This window comes from Chlamydotis macqueenii, chromosome 5 (assembly GCF_036417535.1).
Source record: "Chlamydotis macqueenii isolate bChlMac1 chromosome 5, bChlMac1.mat, whole genome shotgun sequence".
NCBI classification, from domain to species: domain Eukaryota; kingdom Metazoa; phylum Chordata; class Aves; order Otidiformes; family Otididae; genus Chlamydotis; species Chlamydotis macqueenii.
In genome coordinates this window covers 49,830,321-49,845,430 of record NC_141560.1, presented here as the reverse complement: position 1 = coordinate 49,845,430, position 15,110 = coordinate 49,830,321, and the positions used below count along the sequence as shown (strand labels likewise).

The window sequence follows — 15,110 nt, the reverse complement described above, 5'->3', positions numbered from 1 at the left end:
ATGAATCTGTCAAGAGGGAACAGACTGCCTGGAGTGTTTTGCACACAGCTCTTGGCACTAAAAGAGCAGCATACTTGGGAGGGTGGGGGAATTATTTTTTTCAGGCAGTTTACTGAAGTGCAGACGTGATATTTGAAATCCAGACTTGTGTTGTGTGGCTTGCCATTTGGATCTCGTGTTCTATTTAGCATTGATTTACTCATCTCGTTCTTAAAGGGAAGGCTAGGTTTCAGTATCAATTTACAATCAGAAGCTCTTTTAAAACTTTCTGGTGTTTGTCTTAACTGGATTGCAGAAAGGAGAAGAAGTCAGAAACCTGAAACATTACTGGTACACGTCTTGGCCAGACCAGAAGACACCAGATCAAGCTCCTCCTCTATTACAGCTAGTACTGGAAGTGGAAGAGGCAATGCAGAGTGCAGAAGAGAAGAATGCCCCAGTGATTGTTCACTGCAGGTAAATAAATGTTATAACAGACTTCTAAGGGCTTCTTCGCATAGAGTGGCAAGGTGCAGATGCTGTTGTACTGGCCGTCAGACACTCATGAGGGAGATCTTGCTCAACTGCTTCGGAAATATGCTTAGAACTTCTAAAATTTAATGCCAATAGTTTTCTGTTACTAAGCATTGCATTCAGACACAGACTGAGCTGAACATGGAAGCTAGTGGTGGCTCAGTTACAAGTAAGAATAGTCTCATTTTATTTGCCTTACCAGTAATATATGCCTTTAATGATCTTAAAAGGGCCAGATCAACTGATTACTCTGAGTTAAATTGAGTAGGAAGACATACGGAAGCAGAAAAATAAGAACGTTCAACTTCAAGTCTCAAAACCCACAGTTTTGTAGATTCCTTCTTTGATTTTAAATCCTCATTAGGCCAAAGATAATTTAAGTGGAATACATAAGAAATGAAAGAGCGGCTAAGCTGATTGCAGCAAGTACTAATCAACAGACAGGCAGTGTATGCAGTTAATAGTAAAACTGAAATATCCGTTTAAAGCCCCTGCAAAGGTGAAGACTTTTTATATGGAAGAAGCAAAATCTTTATAGTGGTTTGAAGCCTGATGAGAAAATTGTATTATCAATCACAGAGCAGGAAAAATAGATGGAGATAGATACTTCTCTTGTGTCTTCAGAAGGAAGTAGGATGTGGTACTCATCACTTGTAGACATGATGAAGTACATTCTTCTGCGCTGCTAACTGCGGAATGTGTTAAGCAACAACTACTAACCATTATTAAATCAGCTATACTGGATGATTTTCCCCCAAGAGTGATTTAAAAAGTTGGTTCAAAAGCACTAAACCATTAAAGTTTAATGTAAGTTATGTCTAGTTCTTGGAAAATGGGAGAAGTTCCCGGGGTCTGAAAGCAAGTCCTGTTCTGCCAGTGTTTAGAAAGGTTAAATGTGATTACTTGAAAACTACAAGTCAGTTCTCAAACCAATTATTCCAGGTAAATAGTGGAAAGCATGATAAGTGAGGCGGTAATCTTGCCAGGGTAATCTTCTGTAATTTCAATAAAGTAGATTTTGACAAATTGATCTTTGGGATTTTTGTAAGGAATTTTGCCTAGTTTTACATATTTTCTAGAAAATGACAGATGGTTGCTATCCAGAAGCCATAGTAAATGGGTTATTATCATACAATTGGAATGAGCCCTTGTGGGAGATGCTCAGTAGAAAATAATCACTGTGGTTTTGGGCTTCCATGGTGTAAAATAACACAACTTTAAGAAAAAGATACAAACCTAATCGTGAAGCTATTAGAATGATAGAATCATAGAATGGTTTGGGTTGAGGGGACCTCTGAAGGTCATCTAGTCCAACCCCCCTGCAAGAAGCAGGGACATCTCCAACCAGATCAGGTTGCTCAGAGCCCCATCCAGCCTGGCCTTGAATGTTTCCAGGGATGGGGCATCCACCACCTCTCCAGGCAGCCTGTTCCAGTGTTTTACCACCTACATCATAATATATTTCTTCCTTATATGTAGTGTGAATCTATCTCCTTCTATTTTAAAACCATTACCCCTCATCCTTTCACAACAAACTCTTTAGCAGAGTTTCTCCCCATCTTTCCTGTAGGTCCCTTTTAGGTACTGGAAGGTTGTGAGAAGGTCTCCCCAGAGCCTTCTCTTCTCCAGGCTGAACAGCCCCAACTCTCTCAACCTGTCCTTGTAGAAGAGGTGCTCCAGCCCTCTGACCATTTTTGTAGCCGTATTCTTAAAAGCAGCTTCGTTATAAAGGCAAGCTAGCAGTCCTGTTAAGGTCCTGTGGATAATGCACTACTCTTGGGCGGTCTTGGAAAGATTATAACTTTGGCTCAGACACCGAGAGACTTGCAGCTTGTCCTGGGACAAGTCCTATCTTGGTGCTGTTTGTTTGCTTTATGTAAAAATGGGTGTTGTTTCTGCTCTTTATGAAATACTTCGAGTTCTATGGGTGCGAAATAGTATACAAGAGCTGTGTACTGTGGCCTATTTGGTTATGGCAAAAATTGGAAGATGAAGGGTTTTTTTTTTTTAAACCCTTAATGTACATCCATATGCAGCAAAGAGTCATTTGAAACCCTGAAATATTTGAAGTATTGATGAGCAAACTAGATACAGTAAAGAAAACAGAAGTCAGGGCATGAAGTACAGAGAGTTTTAGGGACAACAATTTTAAGTCGAATAGGTACCTCCATCACAATTATTTGAAGAGTGAGATGAGTTCTTGGTGAGTAAGTTCATCCTCTAAACTTAACTTACATTGAATTGCCTTGATCATTCTGTAATAGAACTTAAAATAATTCCAATGTAACTGTTTCCCTAATGAGCGTAAATGTAGAGTAAAACACCTGTCTATACAGTGAAAGAAACAGTATTAGGACTTTGCGAGCAGCAGCTAGCTGCAAAGTCCATTGTTGCTTGTATATTTTTTTCCCAGTATTTTTGTACCATGACTAGTGCAATTTAAATGGAAGCAGGATTTCTTGCAGTTATGTCAAGTAATTATTCCTGAGGATGCTCACTTAATTAGTTAATGCATAAGGTTGTAAGCGGCTGTAAGGTTTTGCCACTAGCTTTTTATTAGGCGATAAGAAAAATTCACAGCTTTGATAGCACTGTGCCTTTGAGAACAAAATAAATTATGATCATTAAGCAAGAACTGAATCAGATGCAAAGGTGTTCAGAAAAGGCAAATTTCTTTAATAGTGAATTTATTGTATCCTACACTAATTCAGAGCATTACTAGACTGTAGATCTGATCAACAAATGGCATCACACTTGCCATATTGCTGTTAGCTCTAATTATTTAAGCAAGGGTTTTGTTGTTTTTTTTTATTGTACCTGTGAATGAAAATGGCTTGCAAAGAAGCTGTTAGGATTAAGAATCTCAAAGCAAAGATTACCTTCAAAGCAAGTCTAACTAAGAAATAGTGTTTAACTGCTTATTTTCAATGGTTCGATGGTAGGCTCAATGACATTGAATCAAGTGGTACCCAACAGTCCATTTTTAGCACTGTATGTGCAGCGTTCGTCCTTTCACTGCAAGTGGCTCATGCTTAATTGCGTTGTCCCATTGAAGTTAGTATCTTTTCCTAGTTACGGCTTTTTATTCACAAGCGCCCACCTGGCAACGGTTGGAGGGAGGAAAGGGATAATGGGTTTGATTGCTGGTTAAATGGTGCTCATTTAACAAGAAATTTCCAAGGCCATTTTAACATCTCCACTGTCTCTCTCTGCTTTTCCCTCCCTTAGTGCAGGCATCGGGAGGACTGGCTGCTTTATTGCAACTAGTGTCTGTTGTAAACAGCTGAAGAACGAGGGCATAGTTGACATATTACGAACAGCCTGCCAGTTACGGTTAGACAGGTAAGAAAGCCTGTTTCCTTTCCAGGGGAAGAAAAAAAAAAAAAAGTAATTTTTCCCTTTACTTAAAGAGAAACAAATGGGAAGAGGGGAGGAACAAAGGCAAATGGAGGCAAGGAGAGAAAGTTCCTGGAAGGAAGTTATCCTGTTCTAAGCAGTTCTAACTTGTAAGCTTTGCCTATTTTATAAGCAGTAAACTTTAATGAACAGCCCTAGAACTGAGCTAGATTCACACCTGGTGTCAAAATCTGCACAACTGTGCAGCTGCACAGCTCAGTGCAGCAAGGGATGACATTTCACCAAGCTGAGGAGTTGGCCCTGTGTTCTTACAGAAGCAGAGGCTCAAAAGTCTGCTGTACTTAAGTTCAGAGCCGCAGGTCAGCATCTTGCTCCCAGGAGCAGTAAAGAAAACTGGCCTTGCATAGTTGGAGCTGTGAGCACTGTTGGGAGGGCATGGCTGGTTGTGACTTTGTGGGGAAAGGGAGAGTATTCAGTCTGGAGTGTTTGCAGGCATATGAAAGGAGCTGTGAAGATCTCCAGAAATTCAATGGTTTCCAATTAAGCATTTCTTAACACACCACCTCGAGTTTGATTATAAAGTAAACGGACTTGAATTTTGCACTAGAGATGTTATTTTTCCTCTCCCACTGGTTTCAAGTGCCATCAAAACATGTCTCAGTGCTCTCTCTAATGATAATGATAAATGTAGTCGGGGGAAGAGATGTCACGAAAAACATACCAAAGATTTTTCTGAGGGGAAAAAAAAGAACCTCAACCCCACGCTGAACTTTATTTCAGAAGAGAAATTATGCTCAGTGGGAGGCAGAAAATGAAATGCTTACTGCCCTGCTGAGGCTCTGATAGACAGGGACCTGCAGGGGCTTGGAGGTTTGGCTGTTTCAATGGATTTCAGGCCAGACAAGGAAAGGCTTTTTGAGGAAAAGAAAACCAGAAGTAGTGAGTAGTAGTGAGTGCTGATTATCTATGGCCCAGTGAAATACCTGGCTGGATCTCAAATATGTTGTCTCTGTGACTAATGCTATACAGAAAAATAGCCATACAAATGAAGACTGAAGACACTTACTTACAAATGCATTTGATACACAAGGCCAATTAAAAATACTAGCCTTGCAGGGAGCAGGGAACTGGCAGTCATTTGCAGAGGCTGGAGAAGGGAGATCATGCTTAAAGGATGCCTTTAAGCTGCCATGCACCTCTCAGGGGTTGGATGGGATAGGAAGAGGCCATTTAAATGTCATGGGAGTGATAAATGGGGCCTGTAGTTTCTTGGAAGTCATGCTGCCGTCCACGGTTATTGTGTCACTAAACCCCCACAAAAGCTCCATGTGACTTCAAAAGCAGTGTGAGAAGATGAGGCAATGTCCAAGCAGCCATAGGAAGGGAGACTCTCTCTGTCTTCTCCTCCTGTCTGGTAGTTACTGGCTAAAGAAAATAGGGTGGATGAGAGAGACTCACCAGGGACTTGGGGAAAGAGAGTTGGATGCAGGCCAGAGCAGACACGTAAAAGAATGCACCTCACTGCTTCGCAGCAGTAGAGGCATTGACATTAGCCCTGAGAACTGCCTTTGAGGTTGCTGTGGGGGTGAAGGGAACATATGTTTCTTTCCCTTCATTCCTTTACAGATTCCTTGGTGTTTTGTACCAGCGGCCAACAATTAATCCTAAAATAACCTAATATGATTAAGGAGAGGAAGTGATGACTCCTGCATCCTTCCCACAGTGCTGAGAGACATTTACTCTCCTTTCTTACAATGCAACTCAGATTTGAAAGGTTTATGTGGCAAAGAGAGGTGAAAACATAATTCCTCTGTTCTGTGCCAAAACCTGGACAGCAAGCACATGTCATGGAGTGCATGTGTGTGGGAAGTGGAAGAAGCCACCATATAGCAGGAAACTAGATAAAAAGGAAAATAATTTTCTATGGTCTGAAACTCAGTGGCCACGCTAGTGCTTCTATTGCTACAACTTCAGGGTGCAACCTCTCTGTTAATGAAATTGCATGGGGAGCAATTGCCAGCTATGACTAATGTTCCTTGCGTGTCATAGACTGACATAAATATATTTCAACGCTGTGTGCAGCACAGAAGGGTTCAGAAACAGATCGACTGTGAGCTTCTATTAAGTAGAGTAGATGGGGAGTAGATGCGCAGCTAGGAAATAGTTTCTTAAGAAACACAGTGTGTATTCCCACCTTTGCTTATTGATGGGAGGCTGGAGCACGGGACCCTGCCCTTCTCTCCTCATTGTCAGTGTTATTTCAAGCAGCTGCTTAACAAAGTTACTGCAAGAGGCTGAAGGAGGAGGTTGTCTTGCCCACTCCTCTACCCCTTACTGGTACGGTTACTGTGTGACCCACAATTGTTAAGCTGGACCCCATAGAAGAGGACAGTCCCCAAGCAGGCTGCTTGCAGTCTGCTATCGATTTGCCTCAGAGGAAGCAACTTTTCATTAATTTCCGCTGATGGAGATTTCTGAGGGAATGCACCACATATGCTTTTCCTCAGACTGACACAGTCTGGTTCACTCTGGCCACCCAGAGGTTCCCATGTTCCTCAACACCCCTTGTCATTTCAGCATCCTTTTAACGCTGCGTTCCCAGGATCTGTGCACCAGCACCCAAGCTGGCACAATTCTGCATATACCTTCAGTGAATTTGAACCATGGAGTTTAATTATTTTCATAATGGATTATCAAGAGATTGTATCACTGTTGATGAGGTACTCCTAGCAGAATTTTAAGTGTTAGTAAAATCTGATTAAAATGGACAACTTTATCCCTGTTCTTTTCATTCATTTGTGTTTCCCACTGTCATACTTACGTGTTAATTAGTATGCTACTTGCAGAAATATGCAGGGTAATGATACATCAAAAAGCAAACTGTTTCTGCTCCTGCTTGCATTTCTTTTTAGGTTTGCAGTTTTAAAGAGAACAGCAAATGCTGAAATAAAAGTTGAACCAAAACAGATTTCTGTGCTGGGAGTCTTTTACTGATCAAGGTGTGCATGGCGGTCAATTCAGTTATAAATCTGAGTTGTCTTTTGTTAAAGTTCCATTGTCTGTTCCAAAATTCTGCTGGCCATCACCTAGTTCCCTGGACTTGCCAAAAGCACAGCATGGGATGGCACAGAGGAAAGAACCACCATTCCATAATGGGAAAGTTGTGTGCTACAGCATTTGTCTGGCTGGCCTACAGCATTTGAGAGCATGGCCTGGCCCTCTATAGTCCTGAATTCAGTGTCTAGTGCAGCTGTCAAGTCCAGGATAAGCTACTTCCCCTCTTGATTCCCCCTGCTCCCATCTGTCTGTCTAGAGCTTTGGGGTGGAGGTTGCTTTTCATGGTGTTTAAAATGATGCTTGGAGTATAGGCGCTCCGGGAATATGAATGTAAATGATGATGATGTGGCCTTACTGGATGAGGGCTTTCTGACTACATTGTGTTACTTGGTTAGCAGAGGCTTTCAAAATGGAGCTTGAGGTCAGACTGCAAGCTGGTTGCAATTAATGGGCACTTTTCACCCATTTCAGGAAGCTATGGAATAGACCTTTTGTGTGTACCACCAGCTTCATGTTAGCTGTGCCGTTTCCTCATATGTTTGCATGTAATAAGGCTGCTGTTTCCCTCCCCTTTTTTTTCTTTCTTTTTCAGGGGAGGAATGATCCAGACTTGTGAACAGTATCAATTTGTCCATCATGTCATGAGCTTGTACGGAAAACAGCTTTCTAGAGCAGCAGAAGAATAAGTGTTCATGATATTCTTAAAGCTAAAACCAAGAGAACTTTTGACGCCGTTCAAGTATATTTCAGATCTGTAAGAGACACACGGTAACCTGGCTATCTTAGCTGGAAAGAAAGATACATTATTTTACTTTGATATTGCTTTTATGCTCTTGTTTGCATTGACATTTAAGAGCCGAGCTACGCCTTGTCTTAAACATATGTGACAGGACATAATCTTCACCAAAAAAGGCTTATTTATACTGTAAATAAGAATAGTAGCTTCATTTGTTACAAAAGCAAGAAAAAAAAAAAATCAGAAAAAAATCCACCATCTTCAGTTTGCTATTTTTAAACCATCATTGCTAATATATCCAAATACAGTGTGAAACTTTTTGAATTGTCATGCTGAAATGTGCTGTATGTTGACTAAGCTTGAAAGTAACTTTTTGCCTCTTTCTGATTGTTTTTACATATAAAATTACCGAATACTGTGTATATCGTAAACCTTCTGAGCCTCTACATTGAAAGATTCAAGTAGATTCACATTGAAGTGATGTTTCACACATCATGTTTGCTTGTTTATTTTTCTAAAGCAGTCCACCACCAGTGTTATCAGAACTAAGAGGGGAAAAAATATTTTAATTATGTGAGTCAAATTCTTAACTCCAATTCTTACCAGCAATATACCCCAGTATCACAACGACTGAGTGAATCGGGGGTGAATAGTAGGAGTTAATCTGAACATAAATTCTTCACGCTTTACCTTTTCTTTGTCAATATTTTGGCATCTCAGTCTGCAGTCAGATTTGATCTTTGCAAATAGTTTCTCTTTTTACATAGTCAGACCAAAATCCAAATAATTTCCCCTGAAATCTGAGGTTTGAAATCAAGTGAGGAAATTTGTGAGTTGGATTCTTCTTTATTAAAAATGTAATAATAAAAACACTTGTATTCTATGAATTAAAACTTGTTTAAAAGCTTTGTGGGTGACCAGGTGGCCAGTGCTCATTAAAATTAACGCAAGTCCTATAGGCAGGCAGCTTTAAAAAAAAAACACCAACAATTTGAAGGTATTGGCTGCTTTTTGATATATTTGCCCTCAACCAAGTTTAGACAGTCATTATCCCGTTCTAATCACTAGTCCAGGCAGCAGTGTTTCCTTTTCAGTAATACAGACTGCTGCCCATGCTTTTCTTTTGAGACCTCAGTCAGGCTGTGAAGATTGTAGTTTGCTTTTAATGCATAGAGGTAAGCACATGTGTAAGTGCTTTATTGAGCAGAGAAAAATGAAGGTCCACAGGACCCTTAACATGAAAGATGAGTGCTTTGTGAATAGAAGTTGTAATGATCTACTAAAAATATTTTTGCTTCTCTTTATTTGTAACAATAACCAAAACCCACCGCTCTTATTAGTGCAGGAGATTCTGAGAATTTACTGCACTTCCTAATCAGAAGAAGGTACAGCAGCTCTCAGAACAGTAAGGGCTGATCCTGCTCCTACTGAGGTTTTGCCATTGACGTCAGTAGGTGCAGGGTGTAGAGCCTGAATTGTTATGCCTACAGCTTCATCACTGTGGGGAAAGTTTCCCAGTGTTTCAGTACACATCCTTTGTGTTTATTCTGTATCCATGAACCTGTAAAAATCCTGTCAGCAGGGTTTGCATGAATGTGTGGCAAAATGTGTTATCTTTAAACCACTTGATTTTATTGCTGTATTTAAAATATTTTCTTCAGTGAGAAGCTAGCAGGAAGAACTGGCATTCTTTTTAAAAATACTGGTGGTAGTCATTAAATAGAGCAATAAACTTAAGCTTTTGAGCATAACATGACTGTTAGTTTTATGTAAACCTTGCTAGCTATATTCTCCCCATTGCTACAGATTCTTTCAGAGGGGTAATACTATTCCGTCTAAGCACTCCTTAGAAATAACAAAAGCACCACTGATGTTGTGAGATACATTGTAAGTGGAAGTCCCTATAAATGATGTTTTCAGCTGTTCAGTGCCCTTCAGTGTCCAAACTAACTCAGTGAATAAAATTACTTGTTCTGTCATTAGCTTCCTGTGCATCTGCTAAAGATTATTTGTTGGTGATTGATAGGCATGTGCATATAGGAGCAAAGTTCAATGTGTGAGTTGCCTCATGTACAAGGAGACTTTCTAGAGGAGGATTGCTTTGTGGCAAACAAGATATAAAAGGCTCTAAGATACTGACCGAGGTCCTTGCACAGATTGTCAGCAGGTATTAGTGGCAGTGCTTCACTGACTTGAGTAGAATTGAACGATTTGTACTGATGAAGGGAATCTAGCCTGCTGTCCACTCCCATTCTACGTATGTGGAATGTCCTGAGAGACTGGTCACTGATAAAATCAGGCTGCTTTGCATCAGTTCACTAGAACAAAGCGAATGTCAGCCTAGCTGCACAGTCTGGTTATGAGGGCTGCACTGCTGCCATCTCACACCAGGCAAGAGCGTGCCACTTGTTCAGGATCAAAATGTTCAAGTGCCTCTTGAAGCATTATTTTGTCTAACAGATTTGAAGCTAATCCTTCTATTTACTCTTTGGCCCTACCGTAATTAACATATTTCTCTCTCTTTCTCTTGCTCTCTCTCTCTTTAAAAAAAAAAAAGAATTAGAGGTCTGAAGGACCTTATATCAACTGTTCTGATCACTTCTGACGCAGAGGTAGTCTTAAGAAGAGCTTAGGATTAGCAGAAAGGAGCTCTGGCCATGCAGAAGCACTTGCAATGAGTGGGCCTTCTGCTTCTGTAATTAATAGGTTTGAAACTGAGCTGACAATAGGGACTTAGCTAAGCTATGTGTCTTGCTAGACTTCTCTCTTTGCTGAGCACTCTTTCTCTATTAAAAGAAAATTCTTAGCACACTTCGTACACTCTCTCCAGCTCACTTCCCAGACCTCTTTGTACCAGAGCCTACAGCATTAATACCTACAACACAGTTGTTTCCCAGAGGACTGAATTATTTATTTGAACCAACTGTGATGTCTTCTGTTTCTTAAGCTTTTTCACACTTTGTGAACAGAGCAGAGGCTAGCTCAGTGCCTCACTTGTTTGCTGGTCTTTGGCCATCACATTTGAGCAGTGTTATCCTGTTCATGTTTCTGTTGTGGTAGCAGACTAATGACACACTCTGTCCTTTTGTAGGTACTCTGAAATCAGCAGATAACACAGGGTTATATAAAAACAAAAACTGAGATTGCACTTGAGAGCAAGAGCTGTCCCCAGGTAAAACACGTGTGACTCTCTGAAGGTTCAAGGTAAAGATGACTTGGTCAAATTATTCTGAAACGTCAACTACCTGGCAGTCATGTATGGTAGAGTGTCGCATTTACTTTCTTGCAAGACTTGCAAAAGTAACAATTCTGGACATTTCCTCTACAATGAGTCTACTTTGGAAAATGTTACCCTTAACCTGTGAATTTGCAGTTGCAAAAGGGCTTGAGACTGAACAGATCGCTCAACAGGACCTTGGTTCCTGTCACTTCCCTGCTGTCTCTGCAGTGGTGGAGCGATGCAGCTTGCACGCAGGTGGTCTTAGAAAGTGTACGTCTGTTGATTGGTGAGTTGACAGGTTTTAGAAGTGGACCTGCACTTTTTTTTTTTTCATGTGTTCTCTCCCTGGAAACCATTTTAAACAAAGGGAAATGGTAAATTTACAATTTGTTAATCATAACTATGTCTCTTTTTGATACAAAACATACTTTATACATTTCCTAGGGAGAAAAACCACTTTTTCTGAGATGTATTTGGGATAACCTTGTTTCTTCTGCCATGTCTGTAGGTGTATATTTGCTGATGTCTGTGAGAGTGACTATCAACTTAGGATAATGTCGGGCAGCTCAGGAGCCCTGCAAGAAAAAAATTGACTCCATTCAAAAGCAAGGAAGAAATACGTGAATGAAAGCAGCATTTGCAGCTTTGTGCGTAAGGCATGGGCAGTGAAGGAACTGCGTGCTGCTCTAGACAACACAAGCACTGATTCCTAATGTCTAAAAGAAAATCTCATATATTGACAAAGAGGTGAATTGCTTGTATTACACACTGGTAAGGAGAAGAGTTGAGTCTCCTCTGAGTACTGATACAGAACAAGCTCCAGCACCTGAATACAACAGATGCCACATTCTCATGTCATGGTGTGAAAAATCACAGAAGAGGGTACGATTAACTTTGGTGCAGAAGATCTGCCCAAGCTTGTGTGCAATGGCAAAGCAGGGTAGCAGTGTCAGGTGTATTCCATTGATAGCAGAGCTGAATGCAGAGAAAGGCTCACAGTTAACAGCCATGTTGGCACCAGAGCAGTATGGCTCAAAGCATTTAGGAAGATAAAGCTTAAATAGTCTGGCAAAGAAGTCAGGTACTGCAATTCCTGGCCCTTCCTCTCCACTGGATCATGCTACTCAACTTCTATATGCCCTATTGCTTCTTTATCTCTTACGTGCCTGTTGCTTCTTAGGCTTAAAATAGAGTTAAATAAGTCACTGTATTGCAATAGTTTTAATCCAATATGTTGATAGTCAGTCTTTTCCAGGGATCATGTCTTTCCTTGAAGAGAGTCTGTCTTGCCAGATGCTCTTCAGAGGGCTCAGCCTCTCCTGTCTATCTTTTGATCTCAATACATCAGAATTTTGGGGACAGAGAAGTCTGAAGTACTGTGCATCTTACTAAAGGCATTCTCCTTTGGGAAGTGGTAGTGTTTGCCTGAGTCAAAGTTTTCATACAATGTTTGACCATAGCTCCCCCAGGCCCAGCAGGGGCTGCAAGGTGTCTGCTTTCCTCTGAAAAGGCAAAGACAGCACTTCTCTCCAGGGATCAGAGGGAAAAAATCCTGCATAGATCCTTTTGCTCTTTCTCCTTTGCATACCTAGCTTGTTTGCCTCTGAAGTGGACACAAGGAAGACAGGAATTAAGCCAAAACTAAGAAGGCACAACAGAAACCTCCTCTTGTAAATTAGCTTTGACTCCTTTTGTCTCGAAAGAAGGAAGAAGACGTGATTGGTTTCACTACATCCACTGTCCTCTTCTTAGTCTTTTGGCTGCTGTGAGGAATATGGAGAACAAACACTCAAGTATGACAAAGGTCAGGGCAATGAAGAAATCATTCAGAGCCTCTCTTCCCCTTTTTGAGGCGTAAGTCTGGCAACATGGCCAGACTTAATCATCCAAACTGAAAATCTTCTAATGCATATGCATCAGTTTTCCCTCACAGAAATGTGTGTGCATATGCATATACCCACTTAACAAGACAAAGCGTAAGGTGTAAGAACAGAAGCATGAGGGAGAACTCGCAAGCACTGTGAAATGAACATGGAAAGGGACTGCCTGGTTTTTGAGTCAGTTTGGATAGGTGGGAGGAATTGGATTGGGTTGGCAGTGTGTTGGTTTTGTTGGGGAAAATGTGACTTCCAACCCAGATACCAGGTTTCTCTGTATCATAACTTGGGCTCTTGTTCCTGAATTAGAATACTGAAGAGGTAAGTGAAGGTTGGTTCCTTGATAGATTTATTAAACAAACAATAAATAATACTTTATCCACTTTACAGCATGACCGATCCAATTTTCACGCACTTCTGATTTGATAAATGCATTTGTGTTAACAAGAACACTAACTTCTAGAGAAGGGAGCACAGAGCCTCTGTCCTGATGAAATCCTTTAGCCTGTGAACTACAGCATATGTTTCTTTTGGCTGTCTGTATACGGTATTTTTGGTCACTGGAAAGACTGCTGATGTTTCAACCTCTGCACATTTTTTTCTTGGTTTTTTTTTGTTAAATTTTTTACCTTCCTCTTTCTTCGCTAGACTAGCAGAAATCATCTTAAAATCATCAGGAAAGGTGGTCTATTCCCAGGAAATTTTTGACATTGCTTTTTCCAGAATTTACCCCTAGAATTATTCCTGTGAGCCTCTGGAAGTTGGCTAGATTTTGATGTTATTTGGTTTTCTAAGTTCCTGTGTTTTGCAAAGCATAACCCTGGTGCCTCCTGAACTATATTCTCTTTTTGTTTGAATTTAACATAAATACAGAATAGATAACAGCAGTCTGTCCCAAGCAGAAATCAAATGTGGTCAGTTAAGAGAAGGAGTTTATTGCCACTAGTTCAGCCTTCGTTGCAAGCAAGATTCATAGTTTGTGTCCTTCAGAACAGATAGACCCATATACACATGAAACAGCCTCTTGTACCTGCACTGTTTCAGCACTGCTGCTGTTAACGCTAGTAAAGTAAAAGACACCTAAATAAACAAGCTGAGATCTGTCATTCATTTTCTTCTTGAGAAGTACCTTATTTGTTGAGGATGAAGTCCTTCTCCACGTGAAGAAGGGTGACAGAATCTCAGACTTATTAAGGAGTAAAAGAAAACTGATGAAATAACGATCTCTGTAATCTGAAGTTGTGAACTGATTTTCTAAAGAGCCTGCTCCTTGCTTGAGTAACTGAATGAACTGGCTGGACTTGGAAATGGTGGAAACTGTTGCCTGTGTAACTTACAGACAAAGAAAGCCGAAGCCTGGCTGTTTCACTGAGGTGCGAAAGGAGCACTGAGGACTGATTTGAGGGTTTGTTGAATGTTTTAAGTCTTTGAAACCCAGACCCTCATTTTTTTTTTCTAACTTGAAAAACAAGAGTGATAAATTGTTAAATAGTCTGCCTTTGATCAAAGTTTTGAAATGGTATAACAATCAACCATAACAAAACCTGGGATTGGGGAACTAATGTTTATTTTTAAATAAAAATATATCCTTTTGGCCTACAGAACGTTTACTCCTTTTAGCCTCATACTTGAAGTTTTATCACCCTGTTATTCCAAGAATGAGGAACTGCTGAAGCCAGAGTCAAGGATGTAACAACATAGTCCACAAGAGGCCAGTATGTATTTAAATTTTGAACTATTCAAAGCCTTACATGTCCAGTATAAAGGGACCCAGACATCTGCCTAGGAGTGCAACGATTTATAGGACTTCATGTGAGCTGAGGGACACAGAAGGGTCAGTAATGGTCTTGAAAGCTCCTGTCTTTTAGCAGGAATAATAGGGACCTTAGCACCTGGCGAAGAAAAAAAAAAAAAGGTAAAATATATAAAAACATGTATTCTCAAAGAGTGTCCTGATACTTTGTATTCTGTGGCTGTGGGCAGGCAGAATGGGAATTGGCTGTGTGAGATCAGTAGCTTTAGTCTTGTATCTGCTTTGCTTTTCCTTTCCTTCCCTTTCCAAGAAAGAAACCTTGTGAAGTACCGCTCTGAAGTATAACTCCTTGAGACACTTAAAACCAGGAGTAAAAGAGCTATGAAAAGTATGGTGTAGGGAAGACTCAGTTACCTACAAAAGAATTAGTCAAACTTGTCCATCTCTGTCTTCTGTAACTGAAACTAAAATTACCATTTGCTTGCACTGAGTCTTTGTTATGTGTACTTTAGTGGTACTGACAAGTCTTTTCTTGAGATCTGGTTTGCCTTGTAAATGTGTGCTCGTTCTCTTAGTAGCAGCCATAGTAAGTACAGT

At 40.5% G+C, this 15,110-nt stretch overlaps 1 protein-coding gene across 2 annotated transcripts in view; it reads left to right on the top strand.

The window, feature by feature from the left end:
* PTPN5 (protein tyrosine phosphatase non-receptor type 5) overlaps positions 1 to 9,643 on the top strand; it is an 89,545-nt gene extending 79,902 nt beyond the window's left edge. For both annotated transcript variants that reach the window (XM_086748561.1, XM_086748560.1), the window contains 3 exons: positions 296 to 456; positions 3,742 to 3,855; positions 7,520 to 9,643. In XM_086748561.1, coding sequence (XP_086604687.1) covers positions 296 to 456; positions 3,742 to 3,855; positions 7,520 to 7,613 — 369 coding nt within the window. In that variant the 3' untranslated portion in view covers positions 7,614 to 9,643. The remainder of the gene's footprint in view (positions 1 to 295; positions 457 to 3,741; positions 3,856 to 7,519) is intronic.
* The last annotated feature ends 5,467 nt before the right edge of the window (positions 9,644 to 15,110 follow it).